The following is a 19,329-nucleotide window of genomic DNA, read 5'->3' as shown; positions in this document are numbered from 1 at the left end:
GCTCTCTTTCTCTCTCTCAAAAATAAATAAACATCAAAAAAAAAAAAAAGCACATCATGTTGAGTGAAAAAATAAGTTACAGAAGATAACATACCAATTATATACAAGCCTAAAATATATCAAAAAGGTACTACATGCTCCTTAGGAATGTGTACATATTTAGTAAAAGCATAACCTGTACATATTTAGTATAAGTTATGTAAAAGTATGATATCATGGGATTAAAAAACACCAGATTTAGGGTCATGGTAACCTGTGAGAAAGAGGAATAGGATGGAAAAGTTTACACAAGATGCTTTCACTGTGCTGGTATTTATTTCTAGAACTCGGTGGTAGGTGCCATGGTTAGATGTTATATTCCTCATTCTGGAGGAATTGTAAGTCTAAGATGTTTTGTGAAATAAAATTTAAAGGTAATATATATTCTTTCTAAAAAATTAAAACAATATCTGAATATATAATTTAATCACTACTTCCAACCGTGACCAAAGGAGTTCACTGCTAACAATTCTAAGTACATCCTTCCAGACTTCTTCTGGATATTTACCTTTTCTAGATATCTATATATTTCATACATCGTGTTTTTTCCAATACAATAGGGTACTGCTTTACAAATAATTTTGTAATTCTTATTTTTTTTTTCACTTAATACCATAGATACCTCTCCATATAAATACATATACAGGGCGCCTGGGAGGCTCAGTTGGTTTAAGCATCTGACTCTTGATCTCAGCCCAGGTCATGATCTCATGGTTTGTGAATTTGAGCCCCTCATTGGGCTCCTTGAATAATAGCGTGGAGCCTACTTGGGATTCTGTCTCTTCCTATCCCTGCCCCTCCCATGCTCTGTCTGCCTCTCAAAATAAATAAATAAACTTAAAAAAAATACATACACATCTCCCTCATATTTAATTGCTATATAAGATTCCATGGCACGAATATGCCGTAATTTTACTACACCTCGATTGATACATTCTTCGGTGCTTTCTATTTTTTGTTATTAAAATTATGCATTAAACACCCCTGGTGAACCTTAGAAGTGTTCTTGTTTAGAAAATTTTCAGGAGGTAGAATTTTTGAGGGAAAGACTTTTTTTAAGAGTTTTGCTTAGCAATTAAAAATGAAAGACATCTCCAAGGAATTATGGTATACTTCTCTATGTAAAATCAATACGTAAAAAATTCATCTAAGTGAACCACAAAAGCACTAAAACTACAAGAGAAACAAAGAACTCCAATAGATAACTGTGGAAAAATAGACATAAATGACTATTAGATGCGTGGAAAATATTTTAACTATTCCAGCTCTGTGATTGAAAAGATGAAAATGATACTTAGTTTCAAATATTTGGCCTGTACATTTGGACAGGATGAGAAAGGAAGTAATAGTGTTGGCAAAGTGGCAGAAATTAATCAAGAACTTAAAAATGTTCATATTCTTAGGTTCGTTAATTCTATTATTATAAATTTAACTTGAAGAAATAAAGATGTTGTAAGTAGACAACCATTGGGTGTTATTTTGGGGCAATGGCTCCTTCTCTTCTTTTTCTTCCCCCAAACCCATGGAAACAGCAGAGAGCCCCCAACATTCATTTTATGCAACATGGCTGATAGCCAGACCACAGCTGACTGGAATAGGCATAGGTCCCTGACCTAAGCTGGGCCCTTGGTCAGAGCAGGGAACCCTACTAGAGATCTCAGCTGCTCTCTGAAATAAAGACAATGCAAACGTGAGAGCTTGATCTGCCATTTTGTACCACATGGCCTGTCCCTCAGAGAAGGGCCCTCTTCAGTGTGAGGAAAAAAAAAAAAAAAAAATGGAGCACAATCACAGCAAAAGACAGAAAGCAAAAAAAGACCTCAGGGTTTTCCCGTCCTGCTGCTAGTCCCTGCTTGCTGAGGCTAACTGAATCCCTGCCCAGAATTCCAACAATTCCCCGCCTTTGCTTACACGGGTTCCCATAAGTCCCTGGTAAGGCTCCTGCTGTTCTGACTCAACTGAGAAGCATGGATTCTGCCCTGTTCCTCAACATCCCAGCACACAGAGAAGGATCCCAGCTCTGAAGGTGTACGGGGGGAAGCCAAGGAGGGATGGAAGGAAGAATTCAATTCTGGTGGAGCACTTATTAATTAAATGAAAATAATTTGTGTGACTCACTTTGGATAGTTCCTGGTCCATAGTAAAGAATGCCTTAAACAAACAAACAAACAAAAGCAAACAGGGTGCCAAGCCAGGAGGGAATGAGAATTCTGAGTGTCCCAAACAAAGTTCAGCTTAAATATCATTTCCTCTTTTTCCCTTTTTTTTTTTTTTTCTATTTTCCCCTCCTGATCACAAGATTTTACACTGGCTCTGGGCTTCCATAATAATTAGCCCTTGATTATAACTTCTTATAAATACACCAGAGAGATAGTACTTATTATGTCTTACTCAGATTTGAATTTCCCCAGGGTACTTAAATGTTTAGAATGAATGCATTAGGGAACGATTAAATGCATTTATGAAGACTTGGTTAGGAAAGTTCTCCTATATTAAGTGTTTGAAAGGGCTATTGAAATGTGCTAACCATCATGACGATGAGGCTTTCTCTTGAGGTGGGGCACTTGTCATAGTCTGCCTATGAAACCAGTGACTTTTAGTTAATTATAAACAGTTTTCTTTGAAAGGTGAAGACAGCTAGAATTTTATACTTTGAAGGAGTCTTTTCCAATGCTTGTTTTTCAAAACTACTTTTTCATAAATACTTTGTTCCAGTTCCCAACTGGTTTGTTAACCGAGTCACTAACTTTCCAAATCTGAGATTATATGCTTTCTTGACTTAGAAAAACCATCAAACAGAACAGTTTCAACTACTTGAGGTGATTACTGCCATTATTCTTGTTTTCAAAGCTCCTTAAGCCTAAACTCAAAAAAAAAAAAAAAATCTCTCATGAAGAAGGTTGACTTGGGTCCATACTGCAACCCAACTCTACCAGCTTTTCACCAAGACAGAATGAGGGGTTCTTTGTTATTTTGGAGAGAGACAATTATCAAGGGAAATGAGTGTGGAAAGCCTTCATGTTTTCTGTATATGCTACACAGCACTGTATACAGACCTGATTGTATAGATTTCCAGTGGGGCAGGAAGTAGAATAGTTCAGAATTTCAGGACCTTTCTTCTAGTTTTAACTCCTTCCACTTACTAGATGTATAACCTTGAAAAGAAACTAAACTTTCTGTATCTTAGTCCGCATCTGTAAAATGGGGCAAAAGTACCTCCACCAACGTGTTGTGAGGTTAATACGTACAAATTGTCTGCCATAGTTTCTGGCTCATTAATGTTCAGTAAACGGGAGACCATGCTGCTGCTGATTGAAGACTTGGCCCATTGTTTCCACTTTCTTTTCTTTAAGATCTTGTGTAAGACATTTAACCTCTGTATCTTATCAATCTCTCCTTCTGCAAGATGGGGAAAGCAGCACCTTTATATTCAATTCTTTCGACAAATCATTAGCAACCAAGGACTTAAAGAGGCAACTTGGTACAGTGTAAAAAGGTCTGGCCCTTGGAAGAACTGGGCTTACATTGTGGTTCTATTAGTTACTGGCTGTGTGACACTGGATAAGTTTTCTGATCCTCGCGTTTCATATTTATAAATTAGAATTACTGTGTATAATGGGGCCCCCGGCTGGCTCAGTCGGTTAAGCGTCCGACTTCGGTTCATGTCATGATCTCGCAGACCATGAGTTCAAGCCCCGCTTCGGGCTCTGTGCTGCCAGCTTCAAGCCTGGAGCCTGCTTTGGATTCTGTGTCTCCCTCCCTCTCTCTCTCCCCCTCCCCTGCTCACACTGTGTCTCTCTCGTCTCTCAAAAATAAATAAACGTTGAAAAAATTTAAAAAAAAATACTATGTATCTACAGAGTTAAGGTTCAAATTAAATAGTGCACATGAAAGTGAACTAACTTGCTATACGTATGTTCGCAGATACGATTGCCAGTACGACCCAAGATTGTATATGTTGTATATATTGTCCTTATTGGTTTATTTTGTTTTAATAACAGCACGTTCAGATTTAAGTATTTAAGTTTTCACCCTTTTTTGGTTGTCTTGCCCTTTTAGAACATTTTAGCAGTAATTTACTCTATGTTCATAGATTTTACTCTATTAATATCTTAAAAACAATGTCCTCTCTCTATAATGGAGAGATGAGAAAGAACCCTAGATGCAACATTCATTTTCTAAAACCTGGCTTTGGTGTTTTAAAGGACACAGTAAAAATAACCTATTGAAGAACCATTTGCTAAGAATAAGGCTTATTTTCATGTTTGGTAGGTCACTGCACTGTCTTTCCTCGTGTAGGTGTATTCTAGGGGGACTTAATTCTGAAAGTATAATGCGTTTTTTTATTTATTACTATTATTTTTTAATGTTTATTCATTTTTTGAAAGAGAGAGCACAAGTGGGAGAGAGGCAAAGAGAGAGGGAGACACAGAATCTGAAGCAGGCTCCAGGCTCTGAGCTGTCAGCACAGATCCCAGCACAGGGCTTGAACACACGAACCGTGAGATCATGACCTGAGCTGAAGTTGGACGCTTAACCCACTGATCCACCCAGGCGCCCTTTTTATTTTTTATTTTTGAGAGAGAGAGGGAGGGAGAGAGAGAGAGAGAGAGAGAGAGAGAGAGCGAGCATGCACAAGCAAGGGAGAGGAGCAGAGGGGAGAGGAGGAGAGGGAGAAAGAGAGAGAATCTTTTTTTTTTTTTTAACATTTATTTATTTTTGAGAGACAGAGCATGAGTGAGAGAGGGGCAGAGAGAGAGGGAGACACAGAATCCAAAGCAGGCTCCAGGCTCTAAGCTGGCAGCACAGAGCCCGACATGGGGCTCGAACTTACAAACCGTGAGATCATGACCTGAGCCGAAGTCGGACGCTTGCCCAACTGAGCCATCCAGGTGCCCCATGAGAGAGAGAGAATCTTAAGCAGTCTGCATGCCCAGCATGGAGCCCAACTCAGGACTTGATCGCAGGACCCTGGGATCATGACCTGAGCTGAAATCAGAGTTAGATGCTCAACTGACTAAGCCACTCTGGCACACCCTGAAAATATAATTCTATTTTATTTAATGTCTTTTAAAAAAAAAGTTTATTTATTTTGAGAGAGAGAGAGAGAGAGAGAGAGAGAGAGAGAGGGAACAAGCAGGGAAGGAACATAGAGAAGGAGAGACTGAATCCCAAGCAGGCTCCACGCCATCAGCGCAGAGTCCAAATCGGGGCTCCAACTCATGAACCGCGAGATCATGACCAGAGCTGAGATGAAGAGTTGGACGCTCAACTGACTGAGCCACTTAGGTGTCCCCTGAAAGTATAATTCTTAAGAATATCTGCTTTGAGTCTTAAAAACAAAAGCCAACAAATAAACTAGACTTGATGAATTACAGTAGGAAAGAATTCCTGGCAGGGTCACTTTAAATGATTGCCTTTCATGCTTAAGATTAGATTTCATCTAAATATTTCATTTAGTTCAACTCCTAGAAAACCCCAGGTCCTGGGTCTAAGAGTAAACTGAGGCTTGGTGAGGTTAAGTGACTTGCCTGGGTGTTGTACATCCAGATTCTTTTGGGCATAAGTTATAGAAATTCAACTCCAACGTAGCTTAAACAAAAAAGGAAATTTACTGGCTCATATAATTGAAACTACTTTTGGACAGAGTTGAATCCAGCCGCTCCAATTGTGTTGTTAAAACCTGGCATCTGCCAAAGTTTCTTCCACAGTATTGGATTCCACCAGGATGGAGGGGGAGGAGATGGTAACACATAGGTCCAATTTTACCTCACTTCTGTGGTTTATGTTCCAAGAGGAAGAGAGGTATCCCTCTCCCAGCATGCACAGAGCAGATCTTGGGGAAGATCCAACCCATCTCCTTGCGTCTTGTACCTGTCTCTCGTGGGGAGGAAAGAGAGAAGCTGCAGGGTTACCAGTCCACCAGGATCACATGAAGTGAGGAGCATGGTCCTCCAAGAAAAAGAGGGGCGTGGCCAGGAAGCAGATACCGGCCACATCAAGTCTAGGCCGTTACTCATGGCAGGGCTAGGACAGAAACCAGGACCATAGTCCTAGTGCAAGAGAGGAAGAGAAATGGTTGAGCGCAAAAATAGTTTGAGCCTCTTTTAGAAGGAACACCGATGAGAAATGAAGATAAAGCTCTGAAAGGATGTTAACTCGAATGACCGATTTTTTTCACTTTTAGAAGTATACGGATATTGTAAGGTGCAAATTTTTGTTATTGCTAATGACTGCTCCCACACACTTGTATCATTTAGCATGGGCGTGGTCTGAAAGGATCTGATATTTGTCGTTCCCTTGCTTCTTGTTTTTTTCTTCCTGTCACAGTGGGGTAAGCCAGAATAAAATTTCGAGGAAAAAAAACTTTCTTGAAGTTTCTAGATGGATTAAAATACAAAGAAAGTGGACGATTATGGTCATAACCAGTATTTATTGAGCGGCTAACATGTGCCAGACACACGTAACGGAGTAAATGCATAACGTCATATAAATGTGAGGACTACCCCGTGAGTTAGGAAGCGTTAGTCTGTTCATTTACAGGCCGGGAAACCAAGGCTGTGAGAAGCAAATAATTTGCCCCAGCTCCTGACTGTCTGAGCTGGGATCCCACCTCAGGTACATCTGATTCCACAGTCTATGTTTTCGGCATCGTGCTTATAATTAGTTATAGCTTTAATTCAGTTAACTGTGAAATTTAACTATTTTAGAAGCGAATTTGTTGCTTACGGTGTGTTATTTTGTTTTATCCTGTACATAACAAAGTGCACTCGAAGCTGGCTATCACTTCCCCATCAGTGACGTAGGGCCCCTCTTCCCGTCTTGATCCATCAGTGACCTAGGGCCTCTCACTGCAAGGTAGGGAACTGGAGCACCTAAACACTTTAAATCTTAGCCAATAATTGTACACATGATCACATGGAAAGCCAGGAATAACCTACAACCCTGAGGCACATCTGAAAATCTAACTGTGCTATTTGAATTGCGACCCAAGGAAATGCCACCGCCGAGGGGTTTCCCAGTGTAGATAAATGTGGCTTGAAGAAGTGTTACAGCAGAGTCCCCTGTCTACACTAGCTGTGTGTATACTGATTTTTTTTTCCCCAAGAAAGCAGCTCTTGCCTCGGGCTTTTTCACTATTTTTCCCCTCTCAGCCCAAAACCAGCTTTCAAAACATACGCATTTTGGGCTAGTCAACTTCTAGGATGATATATAGGTCTTTTCCTCCATTACTGGTTGATAATTGGTTTGATGATACTTCTGCTTATTATCTTACCCTTCTTCAGTTCACCAGTCAGCTACCATTTGATAGTCTGTGCCTTCTAGTCTCATCATATGACCAGCCTGCCAGTAGATTCCAGCAGATTCGCGATAAGCTCAGCCTTGATATCTGGGAGGTGAATGCTTTCATCTGATACCAATGAACAGTTTTGTCACTTGATGATGGCTTCCCAGATGACTATAATGTATATTTTTGTATTATCTAGAGTAACAAGTCTCCAAACTTTTTTGACCATTCATTCCCATCAGTACGTTTTTTTTTGGAGGCAGTTCTTAATCAAATATATGCATGTTTATTTATAAAGTATAAACATACGCTTCCATTTATAACTCAGTCACAATATACGCTTAGGGTGAAATTCATTGTTAATGACAGTGGGTATAAATCCTCATTCACATAATCTCCTTGACGAATTTAACATTTTTTTTAAAGCCAAAATTTGGTTAGATTTGTTAGATTGTTATTTTAACTTTGAAATGTGTCTGTCAAAGATCTGGTACTAGAAATTGCAGTTCTGCCATTTGCTTGTTTTCCTGTGGTTTCTTAGCGAAGGATTCTTCTAAAGTTGTCTATTTTCTACCGGTTTAATTAAACCTAGATAATATCATCAGTAAATCCACTTAGTCGGAATCTAGCAAATTATAAGAAGTCACTACAAGATGACAGGGACTGACTGGACGGGACCACCACTGCCCACCGTTGGAAATGGGTAACTTCCACTTTTCTTTGAGGAAATCTCCTATGTTGTTCTAGGCCAAGAGAAGATTCCATGGTCAGAGTGCAGGTTCCCTTATTCTGTACATAAAATATTAATTGATCTTAATGACTTTAGTTTTCAATTAGAATTAAGCATAAGCAGATGTCCTCATATTTTATTCTTCTGCATTCCAAATGGATTGCCTCGCCCTATTCCTGAAATATATACACCCCTGGCTTATGTGGACCCCTTTAGAAAATATTGTCCAAGGAACAATTTCTCACATAGGCAAGGATGTTCCCACTTTAAAAGACCTGCTCATTTCAGTTACCCAGCCATTTTATAGAAAATGAGTTTTGAAATGAATTCTTTATAGAGATCCATAATTTTCAAGCTAAATCTCCACTCTACAAAATGTGAAATGTTCTAAGCAGCAGCTGTGAGCATTTCCAACGTGCACTACTCCTTGACGGTCCAACTGTTGCCAAGGGAAATGGAGTTGGCTTTAAAATCTTCCTTGGTTTTAATTCTGCATTTCCCTCAATCGGAGAGCAAACGGGCTCTGCATGGCTGGGACACTCAACTTTTCATGAAGACTGGCATGTGAAATTCAGATGTAGAAATGCAGTTTCTTGAAGGTTGGAAGAAGAATGGTATTCCTGCCAGTTTTATAAAGCCTAGTGGTGGACTTTTAGGCCAAAAAAATGGGCACTATCTATACAGTGGCAAATCATCTGGAGTCAGCAGGGGGAACCGCTTCTACCAAGACGGCCATTTTTTCCTGTTTCCCATTTCAGTTCAAAAACCACATTTTTTTTTTTTTTAAATCTTTCATGGCACAAAAATTTTTTTCCACTCAAGATCCGTTCCTGGGAGTGTGAATAAAAATTTGCAACACCTGAGTGTTAACACAAACAAGAAATGCAATGCATTTTGTTTTTGTTACTTGTACATATGGTACCTAGTTTTATTTCTTAACTGTATAGAAAACATGATAAAATGCCGACGGGGAAAAACTAGGCTCCAAAACAACACACACAAAATTAAAAGAAAAAAATACCGGAGGGAAGTACATCAAAATGCTAACAGTGTCTAAGTTAAATTTTTTCCCACAAGTTTTTAATAATTGATCTGATATTTGTAGTTAAGCATTAAGAATTTTCTTCCCTCTCAACCGTCCCCCGGTCCCCCCCCCCCCCCCCAATAAAGATGTACGTAGCGTGCATTCAGATAGAGTGACAGTCCCCATAATTCTCTGGAATTGCATCACTTGGGTTTGAGCTCACCAAAGATGCAAACACTTCCCTAAATATTTTATTACTTCATCTAGCTAGAGTTGAGTGAAGTCTTCTCCATAAACTCTTCTGGATCCAACCTGCCAATTAAAATCTCGCAAGCTCCTAGAGTCTGGAGCTGGGATGCCCCGAGCTCTGTGCAGCGGGAGGGCCCAGGTAGTTGATCGGGATAAATGATTGCAGAGCACAGAGACAGCATTCCCACCTGCATGAGCTACACTGAACTGGCCTCTATCAAGGCTTGCAGGAGTTTCAGGGAGCTGACATTCAAAACAGAGGTTTAGGGAAAAGAAGACGAGGTGAGACAGAATTCGAAGCAATACCCAACCCTTGGCCCAGGCCCAGAGGTTCAGATTTCGGTGCCAGGTCCCACAAGGTTCAGCCGAGAGCGACTGCTGGGGGTTTCACAGAGGGCTGCAAGGGGCCCATTTACACCAACAGTGGCGCACAGGAGCGGGCAGGAGATCTTATTTTCTTCTCCGCTTATTTCAACGCTGGTTCCCGTCCTAAGTGGGGGTCCTCCACCCCAGCCCAGAAGGACCACCCTAGGCGCTGAAGGGCGCGGATTCCAGGCCCGGGGTTCCCCCACCCTTAGCCGACCCTTGCCCTTGGAATCCTCTGCTTGAAGTCGACCGCCGCCCAGAGAAGCCGCATTGCGTGGAACCCCCCCACCCCACCCCCAACCCCATTGATCTATCAGTCGCACACCTCCCGGCTTTCAGGAGCTCCGCACAGGCCTAGCGGCTGTCGTACCCCACTACCTCACCCTACTCAACCGCCTAGCGGAAGCCGCAGCGGCGCGGCCGGAGCTCGCGGCTGCATCCGGGTCCTTCTCGCCTCAGCCCAATCCTCGGCCTCGTCTCTTCCCACCCTCCTGATTCTCCGCCCCCCCCGCCGCCAATCCCAGATCTGCTCTCAGTCGAACCTGCTGGCCTGGGAGTGAAGGCGGAGGCAGGCCAATGAGGACTCGCTTCCCGTTTGAAGCCTCCAGTGAGTGGGCGCCGGAGGCGGGCGCTGTTGGCCAGAAGGTTCGGTTGCGCGTGTGCCATGGACTCAGCCGCCCGGTGATATTGACAATAGGAGAGAGAAAGGGGCATTGACGGGGACCCACCGCGGGTACCAAAGGGCGGCTCTGGCAGCGGCGGCTCCAGCTCCAGCGGCTCCTCCTCCTTCTCCTTCCTTCTCCTGCTGCCGCTGCGGATCCAGTCTTCCTCCCTCCCTTCCCCCCCTCCCCACGTCGTCGCCGTCGCCGCCGGGTCCGGGGCAACGAGCAGAGGCGCCGCCCGCCGGGAATGTGAGCGAGGAGCCACCGGCTGAGCCGCTACGGGGTCGGTGCCGATTTGATGGGACGGGCCCGCGGGGGAGGATCTTGAGGCCGCCGCCGCCGCCGCCGGAGCGCTGAGGTTCAGGTCCGGCCGTGAGGCCTAGAGGCGCCGCCGCCGCGGAACCGGAGGGACGCCGCGCCGGACAGCCGTCGCCCCGGGCTCCCTGCCGCTGTCCGGACCTCCCCCCGCACGTCCCGGTCCCGCCACCCGCCCCCGCTGCGGCCCTCTCGCAGGTCTCCCGCCCCTCGAAACCACAGATCATCTTCGGATTCTTCCCCAGAAGCTTCAAGGTAACTTCGTCCCTCCAGCACCTCGGCTCGCCGCTTCCTTTCCTCTTCCCTGTCCTGAGGAACCTGCAGGACACCGGTCTCTGGAAGGCCTGGCCGGGGCAGGCGAGGGGTGCGGTGGGGTGGGGTGCGGGAGAGGAAGCGCCCGTCCCATTTGTCCGATTTACCTGCAAATGCTTGTGATGATGCTTCCCATTCACTCTACCCTCCTCCCTCCTTTTCCCCTCACCTTCCGGCATTGGAGGCTTATTCTTGTCCCCCTTTATCCACTGACGGGGGGCGGGGAAACACGGGGGGGGGGGGATTGATGTAGTGTGGAGGATTCAGTAACAGCTTATCTTCTCCAGGGTTTGGGCGGGTGGGGTGGGGTGGGGTGGGATGGGAGCAAAGAGTAATTTAGCATCCCCACAAGGAAACCCATTCCCTGTCTTTCTCCTCCACCCTGGTACCCCCTTCCACACCGCCCCCCCCCCCCCCCAACGGCTTGGATTATCCTGAACCCTGGAAATGCCCCGTGCCCGCTGCTTAGATGACGATAAAGCTTCAGACGTCCTGGTCCAGGGCAAAACGTGTTTCCCCGGGCTTTGCACGGACCCACCGCTACTGCAAGTTCAGTTCTGCAGAGCTTTAGGGTTGAGATCCTTGACGTTTATTCTGGGCCGCTGGCAGAAGGGGCAGATGATAAAAAAAAAAAAAAAAAAAAAAATACTAGCAATAAATCATCTTTAGAGATGGGAGGTGAGGAATAAAAACGAGACAAAAAGAGTGATGGAGGAACAGGATTTACTGAAATCTTGCATTGTTAGGGTTAAGTGAAATTTAAATAATTCACATACCAGATTGGAAAAGCTGCCCCTAAATTTACAACATACAAATGTGATGTGGAGCTTCTTGCTGATGTAGTCATTGTGAGAAATTTTAAGTAATCTTACTTCTATAGTCATTCATAGCTTGCAATTCCATTTTGAATCTGTCACATGTTTTTTATGGTTAAATTAGATAGATTTCTAAAAACTTTTTTAAGAAAGACAACCTCACGACTTCAAAAATTCCATACCTCAAGATCCTGTGGTTTTATTTGTTTTCTGTTTATGTTTTTGTTATTTTTACCTTGTCGGAATCCATGTAATCCAGATAACTTTTTATTCTTACATGTTCAGGAAGAAACTCCCTTACTCTTTTATTTAGAGGTTAAAAAACACTTGTCTTATGTATTGGAATGACAGGTGAGTAATTACATTTCAGTATTTCCCCCATATGCATTACTTTTATTCAAGTCTGCCATTAATCTTGAATGGAGCCTCAGTGGCCACGGAAATGATGGCATCTGTTTAAATTGGAATATGAAATTGAGCTTACGGCTTGTGACTTTTAGGAAATAGCCTTCATTTTAATAATTTGAGAGGTTTAAAATCTCAAAGAACTGTTCAGTTCTCTCAGTTTGATGGAACGAAAACTAGCATTTGATGTTGAACTTAAAGGGAACTCAACTTGGTTGTGTAAGTAGGGTGTGAATTTATGTTTTCATTTCAACTTTGATGCACGACTTCATCGTAATTTTGTGTATTAAGCTTTATTAACTTAAGATGGCTTCATTCAAAAAGAAGACTTCTTTGAAATGCTTTTAATTATGCCCTTTATGTGTTCTGTTTACAGTAATCTAACCTGTCCTCATTTGTGGTGTGGTTTAGTTTATCATAGCTAACACAGCACATTGCATTAAAAGTCATGCCTAGATAGTTTCAAGAGTTGTAAATTTCACTTTGCTGTGATACATTGGTGTAGACTCTTGAAGTACATTAAGGGTTTTAACTCCAGAACCCATTCATAATATTAAATATCTTGTGAAAATGTATCGATGGAAGTTTTCCAGTGGCAGAGTAGCTCTAAAATTACTTCAGGAATCTCAAGATGAGAAGAGCTTTGCAGTTAGAAGATGAATAGATGGCTGAGAAGAGTTCTTCAGGTATAAATGAGCATCTTTAATGCTCATTATCAGAGTGGCAGCAGCACAGCGCATTAGAACTATAATATTGCTTATGTGGTACTTCTGTTACTTCTGTTTTTTCCAAAATCTCATGTCCCCCGTTGAACGTACGACTTTTCTTGATTGATTTTATTTGCTTTCTTTATCACATAATCCCGTTTTCATGAATATTGTATATGGGGGTTTTAGAATTTGTATAATTCACACGTATGCTTCCCCCCTGGGGATATGTTTATGATGCCTCTTTCTCTTCAGTAGGGATATGTCCTCAGCACCAACTACTCCTCCATCAGTGGATAAAGTAGACGGATTTTCTCGGAAGTCCGTCAGAAAAGCCAGACAGAAGAGGTCGCAAAGTTCCTCACAGTTTAGGTCTCAAGGCAAGCCTATTGAGTTAACACCTCTGCCGCTGCTAAAAGGTAAGGCTCGTGACCAGGTGATGGATTCCTTTCCAGTTGATCTTTTTGTATCCATGTATATAATTTTCTTTTCGTGGTATTTCATATTTGTTAAAGTTATGTGCTGCACATTGAAGGGATGGGAGATTTCAGACATGTTGAAGTTACAGCCTTTTTAAAGGGCACAACTTAATATAAATAGCTGTGGACACATGAAAAGAAACTTATCAGGAGGATCTTTTACACTGATAAATAGAAAAACTGAATGCCAGAGAAACTCGAAGAGGCCTAGGTCTGTTTTTTCATTTTTTCTTCTGTTGACATTTAGATATATACATCATATGTGATAACAGCTACATATTGTACAGTTTTAGTCACAACAAGTAGACCTAGTAGAGGAGATGGTACCATTAACTTATGTATAGAAAATGATGTTTGAAAGAATTCGGTTTTAAAAATCAAGAAAAAAATGGTCAGTTAGTAATTGCTTACATGCATTCTTGTTTTCAGATAGTACAAATAGGAAACATGATGATCATACTTGTTCAATACTACTTTTCTCTTTCCTTTGGAATGAATTCATATTTTAATATGAAACTGCTTTTCCTGAATAGACTTTTCAATTTTTGTTTGGGTATGTGGATACTTTTTTTTTTTGTTCCTTTTAATTTCCATCTGTTTGCTTGATGTTTATGAACAGGCGTGTTTGAAGTGCATCAGAACACAGCATTTATAGCATGGAAACTATCAGAATCTACCTCTGAAGGTTGATTTCGGTTTGCTGAACACTTGAGAGTGAGGAGAGAGGGAGCATGAACAACATAGTGTACTTTCGTGGCTCAGAGGAAGTCAGAAAACCTGGTGTGCTAGTTCATTAATGAACATTTACTTCTGTAACAAGTTTGTGGAATTAGAAGGTATTATAAGAAAAACTGGAGATTGATTAGAAAAGGTCCTCAAAATGTAGCCTAGGATATTTCAGGCTTCTGTTTTTCCCCATGTGAACATTTTTTTTTTTTTTTTAAAGTTTATTTATTTATTTTGAGAGAGACAAGAGAGATTGAGTGGGGGAGGGGTAGAGAGAGAGGGAGAATCTCAAGCAGGCGCTGTGCTGTCAGCACAGACTCCTATGTGGAACTCTAACTTACGAAACTGTGAGAACATGACCTGAGCAGAGAAATCAAGAGTTCGGCGCTCAACTGGCTAAGACACCCAGGTGTCCCCTCCCCCTCCTTCTTTTTTCTTAAGGAGGGGACGGTTGTAACTCAGATTCTCATGTTTGTGCTTGAAACTGGTGGAGACTAAATGAATTCTGACGACTATAAAGATGATATATCTACTAGTTCCTAAAGATGAGCTCTTATGAGTCTGATGGGGGAGAAAATTTTAGCTAAAGGTTTTGCTAAAATGGAGAAGTCTTTCCGAGATTTTAGAAGAACAAGGAAAAATTGTAGAAATAAAACTAATCATGCTTGAAATACAAAGTTGAGAGGTGCGTGGATTCCTTAGTAATTTATTTAATCTGAACTAGACATATAATAGCAATTAGCATCTTTATCTGGCAACGGACTTTTTTCTGAGGAAGTAGATTAAACTTTTTTAGGTTTAGAAAGAATTTTAAACTTTATTGTTATACTCATTTCTTGGGGCTTATGGTAAATATTTAAATTAGAACTGAATTGACCACTCCTTGGTTTTGTGGGTAGTGAAGAGGCATGCGTGAGAAGAATTTGACACATTTTAATATTTTGTTATTCCTTTTATCGTGGTAAAATACACCTAACAAAACATTGACCGTCGTGGCTATTTTTAAGTATGCGTTAAGTGTGACAGTTAGTACATTCATGTTGTGTGCATCCATCACCACCATCCTTCTCCGGAACTTATTTGTTTTCCCCAACTGGAGCTGTGTCCCTTAGGGGCACCTGGGTGGCTCAGTCGGTTAAACGTCCGACGTCAGCTCAGGTCGTGATCCCACAGCTCGTGAGTTCGAGCCCCGCGTCGGGCTCTGTGCTGACAGCTCAGAGCCTGGAGCCTGCTTCCGATTCTGTGTCTTCCTGTCTCTGCCTCTTCCCTGTTCAAGCTCCGTCTCTCTCTCTGTCTCAAAAATAAATAAAACATTAAAAAAGAAAAAAAAAAGAAACTGTATCCATTAAACACTAACTCCCCATTCTCCCCTCCCCTCAGCCCCTTGGCGAGTAACCACCATTCTACTTTCTGTCTTTGTAAATTTGCCTACCCTAGGTAGCTCATATAAGTAGAATCATATAATATTTGTCTTTTTGTCACTGGCTTATTTTACTTAGCCTGCTGTCCTCAAGATTCACCCATGGTGTAGCACATGTTAGAATTTCCTTCCTTTTAAGGCTGAATAATATTCCACTGTGTGTATATGCCGTCAATGGACACTTGGATCATTTCCATCTTATGGTTGTTGTGAATGCTGCTATGGACATGGGTGTACAAGTGTTTTCTTGAGCCCATGCTTTCACTTGCTCTGGGTACATGCCCAGAAGTGGAATTGCTGGATCATATATTTAATTTTTGGAGGAATTGCCAGACTGTTTTCCACAGCAGCTGTACCATTTTACGTTCTTACCATCAATGCACAAGAGTTGCAATTTCTCCGTATCCTCACCAGCATGTTATTTTTTGTTGTTTTTTTTGTTTTCGATAATAGCCATCATGATGTGTGTGAAGTGGCATTTCATTGTGGTTTTGATTTGCATTTCCTTTATGGCTAATGAATGATGTGGAACATCTTTTCATGTGCTTATTGGCTATTTGTCTATCCTTTTCTCATTTTTAAAGTGAAGTCTGGTCATATTGAAAAATTTCCAAGAGCTCTGCTCTCCAAGAATGGAATTTTTGTGAACTTGTGTATTTTGCCAGTGTGGGAGAATTGGAGAGTAACAGGACCATACAGTATTAGATACAGCCACAGCTTACTTCCAGACGGACTAAAAGCGATTGTTGTGTAGTAATCATGTAATGGGGAAATATTCTGGAAAGCATCCCACAAATTAGATTTCCGTATCTATAGAACAACAAAGAAGTATAGTCAGATACCGACTTCAGAAATGTTCCTGATTTTTATAAAATGCTCCTGATTTTTATTACAAATTTGTTAAATGACATTTGATTGTCTTGTAATGGATTGAATTTTATTTGTGTGTTGTCTTCTCACCAACTTTAGGAAGTAATTTATGGAATGTAAAGAAAATATAGGAGGTATTTTTTTTTTTTTTTTTTTTTTACCACTTCCTTAGGAGAAACCAGAGTAAATTATGTGTGCCTACCAAAGGATAGTTACTAATTTAATTCTGTAGTATTGCTTTGACCACATTGGAAGGTTTGAGTTAATTTTATATGGTGGTATAATATAAATGGCAGTTGGATTTTGTGGGTTGCATTGTAGAATAAAGTTAAAATCATGTCCTCAAGATCTTTAATTTTAGGGGAGTTTGAAAATGGAAATTGTGTAATTTTGTTAGTCATCCTTTAAAAATGTAATTTTTGAGAACTCACACATTAGGCGTTCATTAATGATCACTTGTTTTGCGTGTATACATTATCAGAATGGTTATTATATGCATCGTATTTGACTGACTTGTAAGTAATACTGCCATTAACTCTTAGCGTTGTAATATTTATTTATTTTTTGGGAGAGCTCAAGCAGGGGAGGGGCAGAGAGAGAGAGACAGAGGATCCAAAGTGGGTTCTGCGCTGACGGGCTGACAGCCGCAAGCCCGATGTGGGGCTCAAACTCCTGAACTGGGAGATCATGACCTGAGCCAAAGTCGGGTGCTTAACCAACTGAGCTACCCAGGTGCCCCAACTCTTAGTGTTTTAAAAAAGTCTCTTCACTTGCAGAACTGTAACAAAGCGAAAGGAAAGTTTCATCTATTTTGCCTCTTTTCTAACAGGTGGGGTTTTCAAATGTATATCAATGATGTTATTTTCTACAGAAAGCAATGCCAGCATGTTTTTCTGTATATATGCGTGATAAGTTTCCCGGCTTTTCCTCCGCTGTTTGTAGTGACATTGTAGAATAAACCTTTGAAATAGAGACATTTGAATTTTCTCCCTCTTTACAGACTTTTGAAAGTGTCTGCAGAGAGTCCTAAAGTTTTTGAACTTGAAGGACCCTTACTCAAGGGAAATTCAGTGAAGGTTTTAGTGCCTTTGTGCTTGATAAGAAGGTAAAGACTTGGACGCTTTCCTTGTGCCTACACGGCATGACACGAAGCAAGCTTTGATGGTTATCTGTCTCAATAAGGACAGTTAAACTAAACAGGTCGGGGATAGACACGCACATTTACAATAATAATAATAGTAATAATAATTAGTAGTAGCAACAGTAGTGTACTATCTGGTTGGGTGATTTGTTCTCTCCCCACCCCATCCCCCTCCCGTGCCCTGTTTCCTTTGTTGACTTTAAAAGATTACATAAGTTTAGATTTGAGTGAAATGTTTTTGAAAAGTACTGCCTCTTTGAAGATGGGGTTATGATGAGAATGACGTCATCATTTCTAGTCTCATAATTCGTTATACGTTTTTGAGGCGTTTTGCTAATAGTTTGGACCTTCAGTATTAAACATTCCAAAAACTATAACGACTTGAACGTTTCAGCAGAAATTCTGCCTCTTGGTGTTAAAACTTTTACATCGGTAACATTGTGTTTCTACAACATTCTTTCTTTAGTTAAAATCTTTTTTTTTTTTTTTTTTTAAGCTCTAGGCTTGTGATTCAGCTTACATTTTTATTTTTGAGGGTGACAGTCTGTGAGGACTTTATTCAAAAGTTTGTTTTATTTACTTAGAGAGTGCTTGTGTGGGTGTGTGAGTGGGGGAGGGACAGAGAGTGAGGGAGAGAGAGAATCCCAAACAGGCTCCATACTGTCTGTGCAGAGCCTGATGCGATACTCAATCTCACAAACCATGAGATCATGACCTGAGCCCAAATCAAGAGTCGGATGCTTAACTGACTCCCAGGGGCCCTAAGGACTTTAAAAATCCCAATTTAAAACTAGTTTTTGTGGGGGCGCCTGGGTGGCTCAGTCGGTTGAGCGTCTGACTTCGGCTCAGGTCATGATCTCACGGTCTGTGAGTTCGAGCCCCGCGTCAGGCTCTGTGCCGACAGCTCAGAGCCTAGAGCCTGTTTCAGATTCTGTGTCTCCCTCTCTCTCTCTGACCCTCCCCCGTTCATGCTCTGTCTCTCTCTGTCTCAAAAAACTAAATAAACATTAAAAAAAAAAAATTAAAAAAAAAACACCTAGTTTTTGTGCTTTTCTAATTTTTGGATAGGCTGATTCTTTTTCATCCATATGTGCCTTGTGTAGTGTAAAGAAGGAATAGGCAGGGGCGCCTGGGTGGCGCAGTCGGTTAAGCGTCCGACTTCAGCCAGGTCACGATCTCGCGGTCCGTGAGTTCGAGCCCTGCGTCGGGCTCTGGGCTGATGGTTCAGAGCCTGGAGCCTGTTTCCGATTCTGTGTCTCCCTCTCTCTCTGCCCCTTCCCCGTTCATGCTCTGTCTCTCTCTGTCCCAAAAATAAATAAACGTTGAAAAAAAAAAAAAAAAAAGAAGGAATAGGCAGAAATAGTTCTCGATTTTTATAATGGGTTAGTGCCCTAAAGCGTATTTATAATGAGACCAGTTTCTTAAGGAATAGCGTCCTTTATTTTAGTGTTTACCATCTTCCTTGTACTGTGCAGTGTCCCGTGGGGAAAGTACTTGGGCTTTGCCACCTGCCAGAGTCCTAGCTCACTCACAACTTGTGTTGTCCGGGGCAAGTATGTCAACTCCTAAAGGCCTTGGTTTTCTTGTCAATCAAAGGGGGATGATGATAATAATCAAGAGCTGTGGCAGTGCCACATTCAGTAAATGCTAGCTGTTGTTATTTAACTGGGATTTGAGAAGTTAAAATGTGAATAGTGTGGAATTATTTCACTTTTTATATTTTTTCAGCAAAAAGTTGGATTGGAAATTTCTCAGAAAATTATGAAACAAGACCATAGTTT

At 41.5% G+C, this 19,329-nt stretch overlaps 1 protein-coding gene across 3 annotated transcripts in view; it reads left to right on the top strand.

The window, feature by feature from the left end:
• The first annotated feature begins 10,728 nt into the window (after positions 1-10,728).
• Positions 10,729-19,329, top strand: part of PPP2R5E (protein phosphatase 2 regulatory subunit B'epsilon) — a 148,990-nt gene continuing 140,389 nt past the window's right edge. For 2 of the 3 annotated variants that reach the window (XM_011283257.4, XM_003987722.6), the window contains exons 1-2: positions 10,729-10,928; positions 13,168-13,331. In XM_011283257.4, coding sequence (XP_011281559.1) covers positions 13,175-13,331 — 157 coding nt within the window. In that variant the 5' untranslated portion in view covers positions 10,729-10,928; positions 13,168-13,174. The remainder of the gene's footprint in view (positions 10,929-13,167; positions 13,332-19,329) is intronic. The other variant, XM_011283256.4, reaches the window with a different exon arrangement.

The sequence above is a fragment of the Felis catus genome, chromosome B3 (assembly GCF_018350175.1).
Source record: "Felis catus isolate Fca126 chromosome B3, F.catus_Fca126_mat1.0, whole genome shotgun sequence".
In the NCBI taxonomy this organism is placed as follows: Eukaryota; Metazoa; Chordata; class Mammalia; order Carnivora; family Felidae; genus Felis; species Felis catus.
This window is presented reverse-complemented; position numbering and strand designations above follow the sequence as displayed.